The 12,510-nt window shown below is 36.1% G+C and overlaps 2 protein-coding genes across 5 annotated transcripts; one reads left to right on the top strand and one right to left on the bottom strand.

The window, feature by feature from the left end:
* The first annotated feature begins 287 nt into the window (after positions 1-287).
* LOC124832903 (uncharacterized) lies at positions 288-8,952 on the top strand. 3 transcript variants are annotated; one of them, XR_015781095.1, is made up of 4 exons: positions 288-473; positions 575-1,811; positions 5,501-8,486; positions 8,699-8,952. XR_015781095.1 is itself a non-coding variant. In XM_088095583.1 (3 exons), exons 1-3 carry the CDS (start codon positions 442-444, stop codon positions 8,372-8,374), a joined length of 4,143 nt encoding a protein of 1,380 aa, XP_087951709.1. In that variant the 5' UTR covers positions 288-441; the 3' UTR covers positions 8,375-8,848. The 3 variants fall into 3 exon arrangements, 1 of the variants encoding a protein (XP_087951709.1); XR_015781089.1 differs by having other exon boundaries at positions 8,583-8,848; XM_088095583.1 differs by having other exon boundaries at positions 5,501-8,848.
* Positions 8,953-9,878: 926 nt separating this feature from the next.
* LOC124832892 (HVA22-like protein f) lies at positions 9,879-11,725 on the bottom strand. Of its 2 annotated transcripts, none has more exons than XM_088095584.1 (5): positions 11,463-11,725; positions 10,909-10,935; positions 10,578-10,700; positions 10,245-10,494; positions 9,879-10,140 (listed from the first exon to the last, which is right to left on the bottom strand). In XM_088095584.1, the coding sequence occupies exons 1-5, from the start codon at positions 11,603-11,605 to the stop codon at positions 10,114-10,116; spliced, it is 570 nt and encodes a 189-aa protein (XP_087951710.1). In that variant the 5' UTR covers positions 11,606-11,725; the 3' UTR covers positions 9,879-10,113. The 2 variants fall into 2 exon arrangements, with proteins under 2 accessions (XP_087951710.1, XP_047163174.2); XM_047307218.2 differs by lacking the exon at positions 11,463-11,725 and adding an exon at positions 11,116-11,394.
* Between the last annotated feature and the right edge of the window lie 785 nt (positions 11,726-12,510).

The raw sequence follows: 12,510 nt of genomic DNA, 5'->3' as shown, positions 1-12,510 counted from the left end.
TTCAATGATGAAAAAAACATGCATGGAATGAAAAAAAAAACAAAGGGAAAGAGTTGATTAGCAATAATAAAATATTTAACAAGCACCAACGTTAAACATTAATCATAAGATTAATAATAATAATACTATTATTATTATTATTATTAGGAGTGTTAATTAATAATTAATAAAATATTCTTTCACCTTCGCTTCCTCTGTATCTGTCGTCACTTTAGAGCCCTCCCTCTCTCTCATACGTCCCTTTCAGTCATAAATTAGGGAAAAGCAAACAGACAGCTACACACAACACACACACTCTTCCATTCCTCCTTCTTCCCTAGCAAAAGGTTAATTACTCTTTACCCTCTCTCTCTCTCTCCTCTCTCATCTAATCATAATAATATGTTCTTCGCTTCTCTTTCTTCTTCTTCTTCGTAGAGGAACTCTCTCTGGTCACTGATCATGGCGGCTACGTTTGATAGATTCTCCATAAGGTATCTCTATCTAATAACCAGTGTTCTGTTTTCTTGATTTTGTTTATTTTTACTTATATATTGTAGTGAGCTTTGTTATTGCTTTGGATTCGGTGTTGCAGGGACTACACAACTAAGATGAGGTCGGTCGATGTTTTCAAGTGCTGGCCGTTTTCATCCACTGTCTCACGTGACGCATCGCGTGAGGAGCTTCAGTCCTGGCTTCCTCCGATGACGCTGTGCCCTAGATCCGACGATTTAAACGACCACACGCAAAATCAGGACGATCCGCCTTCGCCTGAGGAAGTTTCTGGAACCGATGACGAGGGTGACGCGGATTGCAGCGAAGAGGACTCCGAAGAATCTGCGCCTCCTTCTCACGCTGCCGATTACAACAACGAGGATGAGAAATTGGAGATGGTTTGTCCAGTTTGCCGCGAATTTAACGCTGCTACGCTCACGGCCGTGAATGCGCACATCGACGGATGCCTCGCGCAGACGGTGAGAGAGGAGCAACGTCGCCACATGAGGATAATGAATTTGAAGTCGTCGTCGTCCTCCTCTATATCGAAGTCGAAGGCGCCGAAGAAGCGTTCCATAGCGGAGATTTTCAAGGTAGAAGAGCAGCAGCAACAACAGCCACCACAGCTGCAGCCGCCGCCACCGCAAATCGAGAGCGTGTTGAAGTTCTGGCCGTTCCGAGAGGATGTGGCGGACGAGGTTTCGAATACCGTTTCTAAGTTCGAGTGGCTCTCTCGGCGCCTCGAGGCGCTGAGATCCACGCGCGGAAGTGGCGAGTCGTCGAAATCGGACCGAAGAGATTCCGCCGAAGAGGAGGAGGAGAAGTTGGAGATGGTGTGTCCTGTTTGCCGCGATTTTAACGCAGCCACCGTAACGGCGGTGAACGCGCACATCGACGGTTGTTTGGCGCAGGCCGTTAGGGAGGAACGACGGCAGATGAGAAGGACCGTTAATTGCAAGTCCAAACCTAAGGCTCCGAAGAAGCGTTCGATCGCGGAGATTCTCACGGTCGCACCGCCGATCGAAGCAGGCAAAAGCAAAGGGATTCAGGTTAAGGAAAACGAAGAGAAATCCGATTATCGCTGTGAGGATTCAGCTTGTGCTCCTGCTCCTTCCGCTTCTACGGCTGCTCCAGTTGTTTCGGTAATTAAGAATAGGAAGAGTACGAACAAGAATAGGAAAAAGAAAAAGATGAAGAAGGCGAAGAAGAAGAAAAGCAAGGTGGAGAAGTACGGTGAGAGTGGCGTGTTATTCGTAAACAATGAGAAGAAGACGGTTCTGAGCAAGAAGAAGAAGAAAAAGAGTAATGTCTTCAACAATGGACCAACTGGGAGGAAGGTATGTAGACTGTGTCTCATAAAATACAACTCAGTCTTTCGTTATTTGCTGTGTTTCCGCGATTTGCAGTTAATTCCGGGCAGAATCCCTGAAATTTGCGCATAAAATATTACCCAACACTGTAGATTTTGTGTAGATGTAGTTGCTTATGCCATGCGATTATGCTTTTGCTTACTCTATATCTTGCTTTTTCTGCATAAAATTACCGCTGAAAAAGCTGATAAGAGAGAGCTTGACATTTGTCGTCGAAAGTGAGTTTGTGTTTTTTTAATTTAGTACTTCAGCGAAATACGCGGCAAGTAAAAGTTGGGAAAGGGGAGTTATGAAAAACGAAAATTAAGACAAGTGCCTTCGTGAGCGGAAGGAATTCAGATGGTGGTGAAGACTGCAAGAATGTTGCTCCAGCTGTAAGGTGTATGTGTGTTTGTGGTGTGTATAATCAGTACAAGGTACCCTAGCTAGAAGGGGCCACTCATGGGTTACGAGGTAGAAGAGGTGAGCCTAATGATGAGGGATTTTTCTAGCCCCGTCACTATTAACTAATAATTTGGGGGGGGGGAATTATCATATGGGCCATGGGTAGATCAACAGATTCTCATCTCTTGTGGCTAGTTTTTCGGACTTGGAGGTTTATACACAGCTTACAGCTGGATGTATTTTGGCTAGTGGGAGATCTGCAAGTAGAGGTCCAGAATTTGTTAGATCATTTATTGGGTGTCAGAAGTTTATATATAGTGATTTAGATTGATGAATGTTTGCATTTGCAACTCCAGATGGGCGTGTATCATCAGAAAAAGAATACTCTGACTTGGTTTGATATAGTTCATATCGCATGGGCATATTTGTGACGTATTAGTGAACTAGAGGGTGGTAATTTATGGTATAGTGCTTTGGACTATCTGTTCTCTTGTAAGACACCTGATCATATTCAAGAATTGTTGGTCTTTGGGTAGAATAACTTCGATGTAATCGGTCAATAAAAGTTCGTGAGTAGTGTTGTTTTGTACATATTTATGTGCAGACAGTTTTGAGATACCCAATCAAACCAATGTGAATGTGTCAGAACCCAACCTATAGGAAGTATATAAAACCATGAGAGGACCGGAACTAATGTCGGTTAATTGTAATTGTGGCCGAAATTTGAAAGTGGAAGTAATGAAACATATATGTTATCCTTATTATATCTATAATAATGGCATCTAAGGATATTGTTTTGAATAACATCTAGATTAATCTAATTAAATGTTTTATTTTCCAAAATATTCTCGAACTCTGGTTCTACAATCATAATATTTTTTCCCCGCCTGTCATTTTTTTATGATTCGGCGTTGAGATTCTACGGGAATTTCATGTTTGGAATGGTGATATGTGATCTGCAGAGGTGTATCATATGCGTATTTCAGCAGTGAACAATTTTACGTAGCAGTTTTATATTTATGTTAAAAAAAAAGTATTTAAGCACCATGATTGATGCATTCACTTTGAATTGTCCATCCCTCCCCTTTTAATATAATTCATTTTAGAGAAAAGTATTACTTAATGTCCTAAATTTTAATAAAATTAAAATAAGTGACTTTAGGAATATTTTATTTAACCTTCTTTATAATTGTGGCTCTTCTCATTTTAAAAGATTTATTATTCTCTGTACTTTAAATTCCTTTCTAAACGAATTAGGAAATCATCATAAAAACTATTTTACAATAATAATTTACACAACATGGTGACATTTTAATTTACGAATCTGTAACAATTGTTTGTCAACAATATTTTCTACATCGATGCATGTGTTTTTCGTTAGCTTCTGCTTCGTATAAATAATGATAAGGATGTATATGCTGTTAGATAGAAGGACAATTTTCTCTTGGATATTAGTTTTAGAAATAATCTTTTTTGACATCAAAACAAAAGTTTCCCTACATGATTCCTCGAAGTGGAATTGTACAAGGGAGAAAATTTGTGACAAAATATAGGGTTTCATCATTACAATTTTCGTTTATCTTAACATGAGGTGTAATCGGGAACCAAGGTAGAAAATTTGTTATTAGAACTTTAGAAGGGTACTCCATTATGAAAAAAAAGGAACTTACGAAGGTACTGAACTGAAAACTTTTTCGTCTTACAATATAGGATATTTAATATCTTACTATTAGTATTATAGTATATAATTATTTTTACGGCCCAGCTTTCAGTTACACCTAGATTTTTTTTTTAATATTTGTACGAATTGTTGAATGTTTGTTTAACATTCTGTTTCTAAAGGAAAAATCAATTTTAGGATTACTACATAAAAAACTTTAATTTATTTTATTGTTAATAAATGAGATTTTAAATTGAAGTTTTCATGCATTCTTCTTGTTGGTATTCCTATAAATGGTTACTGGATTTTGATTTTTAGTTATTTCATGTACATTGAATCGTTAAAGCTTAAGAAAATGATAGTGTATTTGTACGAGAATATATAAAGCTCAGATAATCTACGAGCATTTTCTGAGATGTATTAGTAACAAAAGTTGGGTTGTTTTCCCTAGTACTTAAGTGTATCATATGGCTACTAAAACATATGATCTAAACATTTATTATATATACATATACAGATTTATATGTTTCGGTCTTCCGAATTTTGATACTAATGGAATCGAATTCAAGAATTTTGTTTTGAAGTTCTCGTGTAATTTTTTATCATGATAAAATAAGGATAAAGTTTAGGTCTTAATTCAATTGTTCCAATCTTCTAAGCTTCTACTCGAAGTTTTCGCGGTACACGGAGGAACTTTATAATTGATCTTAACGGATTTCAATTTTCAGACATTTTGACATATTTCTAAGTGAATGACGGGGCAGTTAAAATCCCAGTTAAATTGTTATTCAAATGACACTAGAGTCTTTTATTCAATATAATGATTTTTTCCCACTTAATAATCAAAGTGTTTGTTTATCTAGAAGTATGAATCATGATTTTATAATTAATGCTGGAAATATAGCTGTGTAGTTTCCCTGAAATTTTTTCAATGATGGAATTGTTCTTTCGTATTAAATCTACTTTTACTTGACCATATTTCCATCTGAAAATGTCTCTGCCTTTTTATATTATGCAGTCACAAGGTATAGGCATGAGCGAGTTTCCTTAATCTTTTACAAAAGCTATTTTATGACGGACAAACTAAGAATTAGAAAAAAAAAAATGAAAAACCAATGCTCCGAGTAATGGTATCATGGTTCTGGACTGTTTAACTCCTTTCTGATTTGCCGGTTGGAATTGTTAAGAGTATATGAAATGCTGGTGTTGTATATGGACAGTTTATGAAACAGACCTGTTGACATCACAAGCATGAAATGCTGTTGTAATCTTATTTATTTTCTTTTTCATTCATTGGCATAGCTGTATCCTGATATAAAAAATTGCATATAATTTGTTAGCAAATCTATTGTGCTTTTTATTATTATTATTTTCTTTGGAGGGTGACAGTGTCATTTTATTTATTGCTGGAAACTCCTTCATAAAAAATGATAAAAGCTACAGAATGTATTATTATATTCTAGTTTTTGTATGGGATTGGAGATATTCAGTGAATTCTCTTTGGCAACAAGTATTTCATATTTTGTATTTCAAAACTTAATCATCTTATTCAGATACCATTATAATAGGACATGCACAATTTTGTTAATTTTGCGACTCTTGTCTATATCAGGGTGATGCTTACGAGCGCATGGTGCAAAATGTAGCAAATAGTTCCAGAAAACTACAAGGTACAGTTGGTAATAAAATGGTTCCGCTACATGGGGTTGATCCTTCTATTGATAGAAAGAAATTGGGCTTAAATTGTATATCGGTAGAAAAGAAGCAACACGTTAAAATTTTTGACTCAGTTGGAAAGCAACAAAAGGCCATATCTCCTGTTCATGGAAGTATTCTTAAGAGCCACTTTAAACATGTTTCTGGAAAGACATCAGGTGTCAGTAACATTCGAAATGGTCCTGAAAAAAGCCATTATAATGATGAAGAGCCAACCTCTGACAGACATGTTAAATTCTCTGGTAAAGATGATATACTTGGTCCAAAAAAGACAACTTCATTTGATGAAGCCATGTTCAACATATCTTCAGATGCGCTGGCTTCTTCAGTAGTAAAGGAGAAATCCTCTGGAAGTGATGAAGAAACTGCGAGTATGGAGCCAAATAGAAATTATGGCCATGTTCATGTTAATATAGACAGAGACAAGAGAGAGGAGGAGGTTTGCCCTATAGTTGAAAGTAAACAGTTTTCTAACACTCTGGAACAAGATACCGTACAAAGCTGCTTGAAGCCATGTACTGATCAAGATAAGTCAAATCACTTAGAAGAGAAGTCAGAATTGTTGACAAAGGTGGCAGTTTGTGACAATAATAATTCACACTTTTTTTGTGGAAGCAACAGAACTACCCTGCATTGTTCTCCGTATACAGAAATTTCTGGTCCTCTTTCTGCAGTTCATGAAGAGCAGATGTCTGGTATAAATACACAAGCATGTGAATTTGGATCTTTCGACTACAGTGGAAAGTTGGACCATTTCGATGATCCCCAGGTTGATTTTGTTGATTCAAATGCCAATACGAAGACATTTCTGGAGCCTTCGTCATCTTATTCTGCTTCATATAATGCAAATGAAAAACCAGAATCTCCATTGCAAGCTTGTGGAGATAATGATAATAGTGATGAGGCCTCGGGTGACAGACAGTTTTCTCGCATGTTTTCTGCAGATATGATTGATAACTCATTCCCCTTTACAGGCTGGGATAAAGGAGGTGTGAAAAATTCCTGTTTGGATCCCAGTTTTTTTGGTTTGCCCCTCAATTCTCATGGTGAGCTTATCAATTTCAGTTCAAGTGTAAACTTAGGGATGAACCAGCCAGAGACATCAACTGCAGTACGTGGTTCTTTAAGTGGTTTACCCATTAGCAATATTCTTCACCAAGGTAACCTGGAAAATTTATGCGCAAATGAGAGTCATGTTCAGAAGACATTTACAAGAGATGGTCTTAATCCATTTCCACACCATCCAACCAGATTATTCGTTACTGAGTTACAAAGTAGAGAGAGAGAAGATATCCACCAACCTAATTCAGATACGAGTTATCTCCCACCTCTTAATTCAAAGCCGAACCTTGAGAAAAACGCATTCATTGAAAAGAATCAATCCGACCAAGTACGGAATCACAGTGGAAATGGGGCGATTTCTCTGAAAGAAGGTTCAGATCATATCTCACTAACTTCCAGCCAACCAACAATGAGGTTGATGGGTAAGGATGTTCCAATTGGTAGAAGCAGCCAAGAGATGCAACAATTTGCCGGAGATGTTTGGACAGATGAGCAATCCAGAAGAAGGAATTATTCTGAATATGCAGCTTTGGAGCACTCTTTGTTGGGAAGAAGTTCTAAGCAGGATTGGGTATCTGGTTCACCTTTACAAATATCTGCTGACGGTGTATTGCAATCAGCCAAAATTCAAAGCAATCAAGCACTACAAAGCACCATGTTGATGCCCGGTACAGACTCTGGATTTTCTCGACAGTTTATTGATCTGCAAAGGAATCCTGTATCTCAAAATGGAAGTGTTGAAGTCAACAGAAATGCAAGTTCTTTTTTCAATCCCGTTACTCCAAAGTCTACATTGTATGCAGTATTTAATGGGGCATCAGACGATTTTCCAGAGCAATTTATACATGGAGCTAAACCTCTAGGATTGAGCTCTCAATCGGTGGTACTACCTACTCCTGGCAATTTTAGACACTCCACTAGTTTAAACAATGGTGAGCTGAACGACGGGAATAAAAATCCCCTTGTTACCAAATCAGCCTTCGGATTTCCTTTCTTGCAGCCAACTGTCGCTGAACAGACCAAAACATCTTGGTTTGAAAGGCCTTACAGAAGTTCACCATCGTGGTTGTCAAGCTCAACAGATGAAATGCTTCCAGGGTCCTTCTCTCAGCAATTTTCAGGCACAAGTAGTCAAAGTTTTTCTCAAAATCTGTGGGGAAATAATTTCACTACGCAATCCGTGAATCATTCACCTGAACTTCGCTTCCCTTCTAATCATCTGACTTCTTTGCGTCCCATGCAGACTACTCCTCTTTCTCCAGCATCAATTGTTCGACCTTTACATGTTCCGGCTACACCTTCTACCATAAATAGTGGCAACAGAAATATAAACCATGTCTCTGACAGATTGAAGTTGGATGAACATCATCCGTGTACGAATGCCAGGAAGAGACCCACAGCCGTGGCTAATCTTGATGATTCCAGAAAACCTACCAAGTTACCGAATATACAGGTGCAAGAAAACTTCTGTAGTGTGACTAGGTTGACTGGTGAAAAGTCAAGCGTGGAATTGCAACGGAACACAAGAGCACCCGAACTGGATCCACAAATGGGTAGTGCTAGGAGTAAGTGTTGTCAGCGTGAGGCACAAAATCTAAATCCTTCAAGGTATCCTGCTGTGAATTCTTTTAAACTGGACGGCATGGTAACATCAGGTCCTGTCCGACTTGGTCCTAAAAGAGCTAAGCACATCCTAAAATCCTCTTGAAATGTGGATCATGATGACAAGCTATTCTGCCATATTCTCACTTGCAATTACTGACAGTGATAGTGATGTAGAAATTCAGAGAAAAATTGACAAAAGTATACTGATTTTAGGTGTAAGTCACGTCATTTTATCATATCTGTTTTTCCTCCTCCATAGTATATATCCATTTGAGAACATAACAGGAATGTATATGTATCAATATTGCTAGGTTGCTGAAGCCAGTGGAAAATTGATATATAATTCCATCCAGCTCTCAATTTTGAAGTTTTATGCCTTTTACAGAATTTTGTCACCAAAGCTGATGCGTTCCATATCTATTTTCAGTCAGGTATTCCACATGGTATCTGTTCAATGACTATGGCAAAGATGTGCTTATTTTTTATACAGAAGAAAGGAAAGAAAGATTTGGGGGCTAGAATAAGAGAATAATAGTTCATCTCTCTTACCTATTCAATAAAACTTTAATTTGGGGCTTATTTGTTCCCTAACCATCTGATACTAACTCATTGATTTGAACTGGCACAATGTTACTGAAAAATAATTCTATTACCTTTGCTTTAAATATTTTTCACTAAAAACTTCTCAAATTTTATTTCAAGCTGCTTTGGATCTGAAATAAGTTAATCACAAGAACTTGTCTTTGGTGGAAAAATAATTTTAGTTTGCTTTCCTGTCTTAAGTTGTGAGAGAATTTAAACTGAATTGTGTTTTGTAATCCTTAAAATATGTTAAAAATAAATCAAGTTCACTTACTCAATCCAAATTCAAACGGATTTCGTATTCATGTGAGTCGAAACGAGCTAATGATGTGTCAGATGTTCTTTAATTGCTGCTACACCAGCAATTATTATATTATTAATGCAACACGAAATAAAAAATAAAAATTTATAAAAGTTCAACGGAAAAGTTAGTGGGCAAATTATGGCAGTCGATCCTCGTGTCTGATTCTTTGTCGTATAGATCATACTTCTCCAAGTATTCTATCAGTCAACTTGTATCTTAAACTGAAGCATTACTGAGCTGGAAGTCATGCTAATAACCGACGGTACCTTTATAGGAGGGCGTGAAGTTGTTACGATTTAGAATGTACACATATACTGAAGACTCTAGAATAATTACCAGTGCATGATTTTATGTTTCAATTTCTATTTTCTGCCTCACAAATAGCATTTGGTTGAAAACTTTGATTCAGAACAGTATTAGTTACTGTTCAAAGCGCTGAAGGAAAAAGGTTGAACTAGTTTATTTTATTACAAGATTGGGTTTCAGCCACTTCAGTCTATGATAATCATTATGACGTCGCTTTGTTTGAAGATAAGTATTACCCACTATCAAATCATTTTATATATGGTTTATGCGATCGCCAAGCTTTATCACGATCGCTTATATATGTTTGTGACTGTTGCAGCAGTCATCCCAATTAAGCATGAGTTTCTGGGTATGAGTCTTGCAGAAAGAGCTTCGGAGAAAACTGATTATAAATAGTAGAATTCTATTCAAAGGATTGAAAGAAAAAAACTTACTTAATTTAACCATATACTTTTTTGCTCTTACGTGCATTTTTTAAACCATGGAAAGGTACATATAAAATTTATATCAAGCTTACAATTGCTGTCATTTAATTAAACTATAATTGTGAGACTCCGTCTCCATCATGTTGAAAATGTACACTGGAAGAAGTATCGTTTGGAGCATGTTTACGTTCTTTTCATTCCAAAACCGGTCAAATCGATACTCACTCAGCGCTTTTTCGCTTCTTTTTCAGCCTGCACATATAAAAGTTGAAAACAAAATTGTCAAAAACACAGACAGACGAGCTTTATAATGAAGCAATTCAGTTTTAGCACCACAGGTATATATATATATATACCGCTCTGATTACTCTCTCAAAAGCTTCAGGGCCATGTCTATCGATATAGCGTTCAACTGCTTTCCTTGCATCGAAGGTCATCATGTGAAGGACCTTCTTGTACTCCTCAGGATAATTGGAACTTCTGTAGCTTCCAATATTCTTTATGTATTGCCTCACATATTTTTCATATATGTAAGCCGCTCCATTGAACATTGGCAGCACCAACCAGATGCAAAACACAAGCTTCAGGTATCCCCAAATTGGAAACCTTCATTTATATTAATTAACATCAAATTACTGTGACTCTGTCTACATATAGTTTAATCTCACGTGAAATCAACTTTAACGTACCAACATAGGATCCTATGAGTGGAAAGCTCAAAGAGAGTCAAGAAGGAGTATAAAACCCAATACGTTAGCCATTGTTGATCATCTAAGGTTGAAGGACTTTCAATCGCCTTCATTGATGCATATCTATGATAGTTACTCGAAGCCAACAGGTTAATGATTAGTCTTATGGTGAAAATAATCTGCATGCATGGCACTGCGTAGGATGCTTGTTTTCTTTCTAAATAATTGTTAATTAATCAATAAGAGCCATGAGGAGGTGTGAAAATGAAAATGATACATACACACACACACATATATATATAATCGCATGATATGGCATATAGTTACTTACAGAGGATAAAGAAGCATCACACCAGGCCTGGCATGCAGAAAACAAAAAACTCACTGTTATCACGGGAAAAACATAAAATGGAAAAACAATATTTACAGTGTGTTTTTGCAGAATACATATTCTGGTGAATATGTTTCTGTAATATCAGAGGTATTGTATGAAACATTCCGATAAGCAAATAATTATAATAAAGAGAGATTTGATCACCCTATTATTGTGTCCAAATGTCTTGCCATTGTTCCAAGGACCATGATGATGCAGAATTTTAGGAAGGAATAAGATTAAATAAATTGTAATGAGAGATATAGGTGAGTTGTGCTGTGGATGCATGCAATAGTGTTTGGTGATGTGTATATATTTATATATGTGTGTGTGTGTGTGGTGTAGCAGACGAATGAAAGAAGCAAGGAATGCTTGTGGGATGATTCAAAAATCTTCTTTTCTGTGAAGAGAGGAAAGAGAGAATAAAGATGAAGGTTATAAGGATGGAAAAAGTTTTGGGTTTCACGTGGTTTTGTGAATATTCGAGAGTTAGGATTAGCCGTATACCTTACCTTTTGAAGTGTAAGCTTTTTGTGGCATTAAATGTTGAAGAGGATGATGATAGAGTATGCGGAGGAAGGTGCCTACACCTTTCAATAGGTTTTTCCAGACTCAGTAGAGTTGCGTAAAAAGTACTACGGCCTTTGGTATACATGAATAGGACAAAATAGTCCCACACCTATCAAATTCAATTCATTTCAAACCCTACATTAATAAGTTTAGGGTCCCAAGAGAATCTTCTTCTTTTTCTTTCCTATTTTTCTTAGAGATTCTCAAACAAGGTTTTTGTCTGTGTATATATGAATTTAATTATGTACTTTTCAATAACTATTCAAATTTCACCACTATCGTTATTCCAAAAATATTTTTATTTTATCTTCTCTAATAATGGAAAGTGAGAAATGAGAGGTAACATCTTGACCGTAAAAATATGAGAGATGGTTTGTAATATTTTTGCATTAATTTAAAAAGGTTAAGATAACTCTTTTTTCCGATTATTTTTGTTATGCTTCTAACTTCTTGTTGTTTGGTAGAGAAAAGAGAAAATAAAAAAAATAAGGAAATAAATAAAAAAATAAAGGAAAAATTAAAGGGTTTTGTTTAAGAGCAATAGAAAAAAAAAAGAGAAATAATATACTCAATATCACCGATTTTAAATTAATTATTCTCTTAGTCGATCATAGCAAACATTACCAACTGGTTTCCACCCGCCTAAAATCATTTTCAATTACATATCAAACAAAGGCCTTACATTTTGCGAATGTTGAATTTCTTTATGTTTGTTAAATTGATTTTATTAAAAACATTTAAGTTTATAAGCATTGCCATTGACATAATTTAAAAACTAATTAATACATAAGAAAATTGCTTTGTTTAAATTTAATATAATTTGAAATATAAATAAGTACTATAGTATTGTATGTGCGTGAATTTTAATAGTTAAATAAATTAAATTCATATTATACCCAAAACCTTGTTTAATAGCGTAAGAAGAGTATTGAACTTTTGTTATACATGACCCAATACGTAATCACGTTATCGATAATAACAAAGATGAAA

Source organism: Vigna umbellata, chromosome 1 (genome assembly GCF_029865625.1).
Source record: "Vigna umbellata cultivar VRB3 chromosome 1, Vumbellata_1.0, whole genome shotgun sequence".
NCBI lineage: Eukaryota > Viridiplantae > Streptophyta > Magnoliopsida > Fabales > Fabaceae > Vigna > Vigna umbellata.
This window is presented reverse-complemented; position numbering and strand designations above follow the sequence as displayed.

Bases quoted from the DNA above. Each gene is read 5' to 3' on its own strand.
- LOC124832903 (XM_088095583.1), top strand. From the start codon at position 442: ATGGCGGCTACGTTTGATAGATTCTCCATAAG. The intron at 474-574 runs GTATCTCTATCT...TCGGTGTTGCAG, and splicing joins TTTGATAGATTCTCCATAAG to GGACTACACAACTAAGATGA. The intron at 1,812-5,500 runs GTATGTAGACTG...TGTCTATATCAG, and splicing joins ATGGACCAACTGGGAGGAAG to GGTGATGCTTACGAGCGCAT.
- LOC124832892 (XM_088095584.1), bottom strand. From the start codon at position 11,605: ATGTATACCAAAGGCCGTAGTACTTTTTACGCAACTCTACTGAGTCTG. The intron at 10,701-10,908 runs GTAAGTAACTAT...TAACTATCATAG, and splicing joins GTGATGCTTCTTTATCCTCT to ATATGCATCAATGAAGGCGA. The intron at 10,495-10,577 runs GTACGTTAAAGT...ATATAAATGAAG, and splicing joins ACTCATAGGATCCTATGTTG to GTTTCCAATTTGGGGATACC.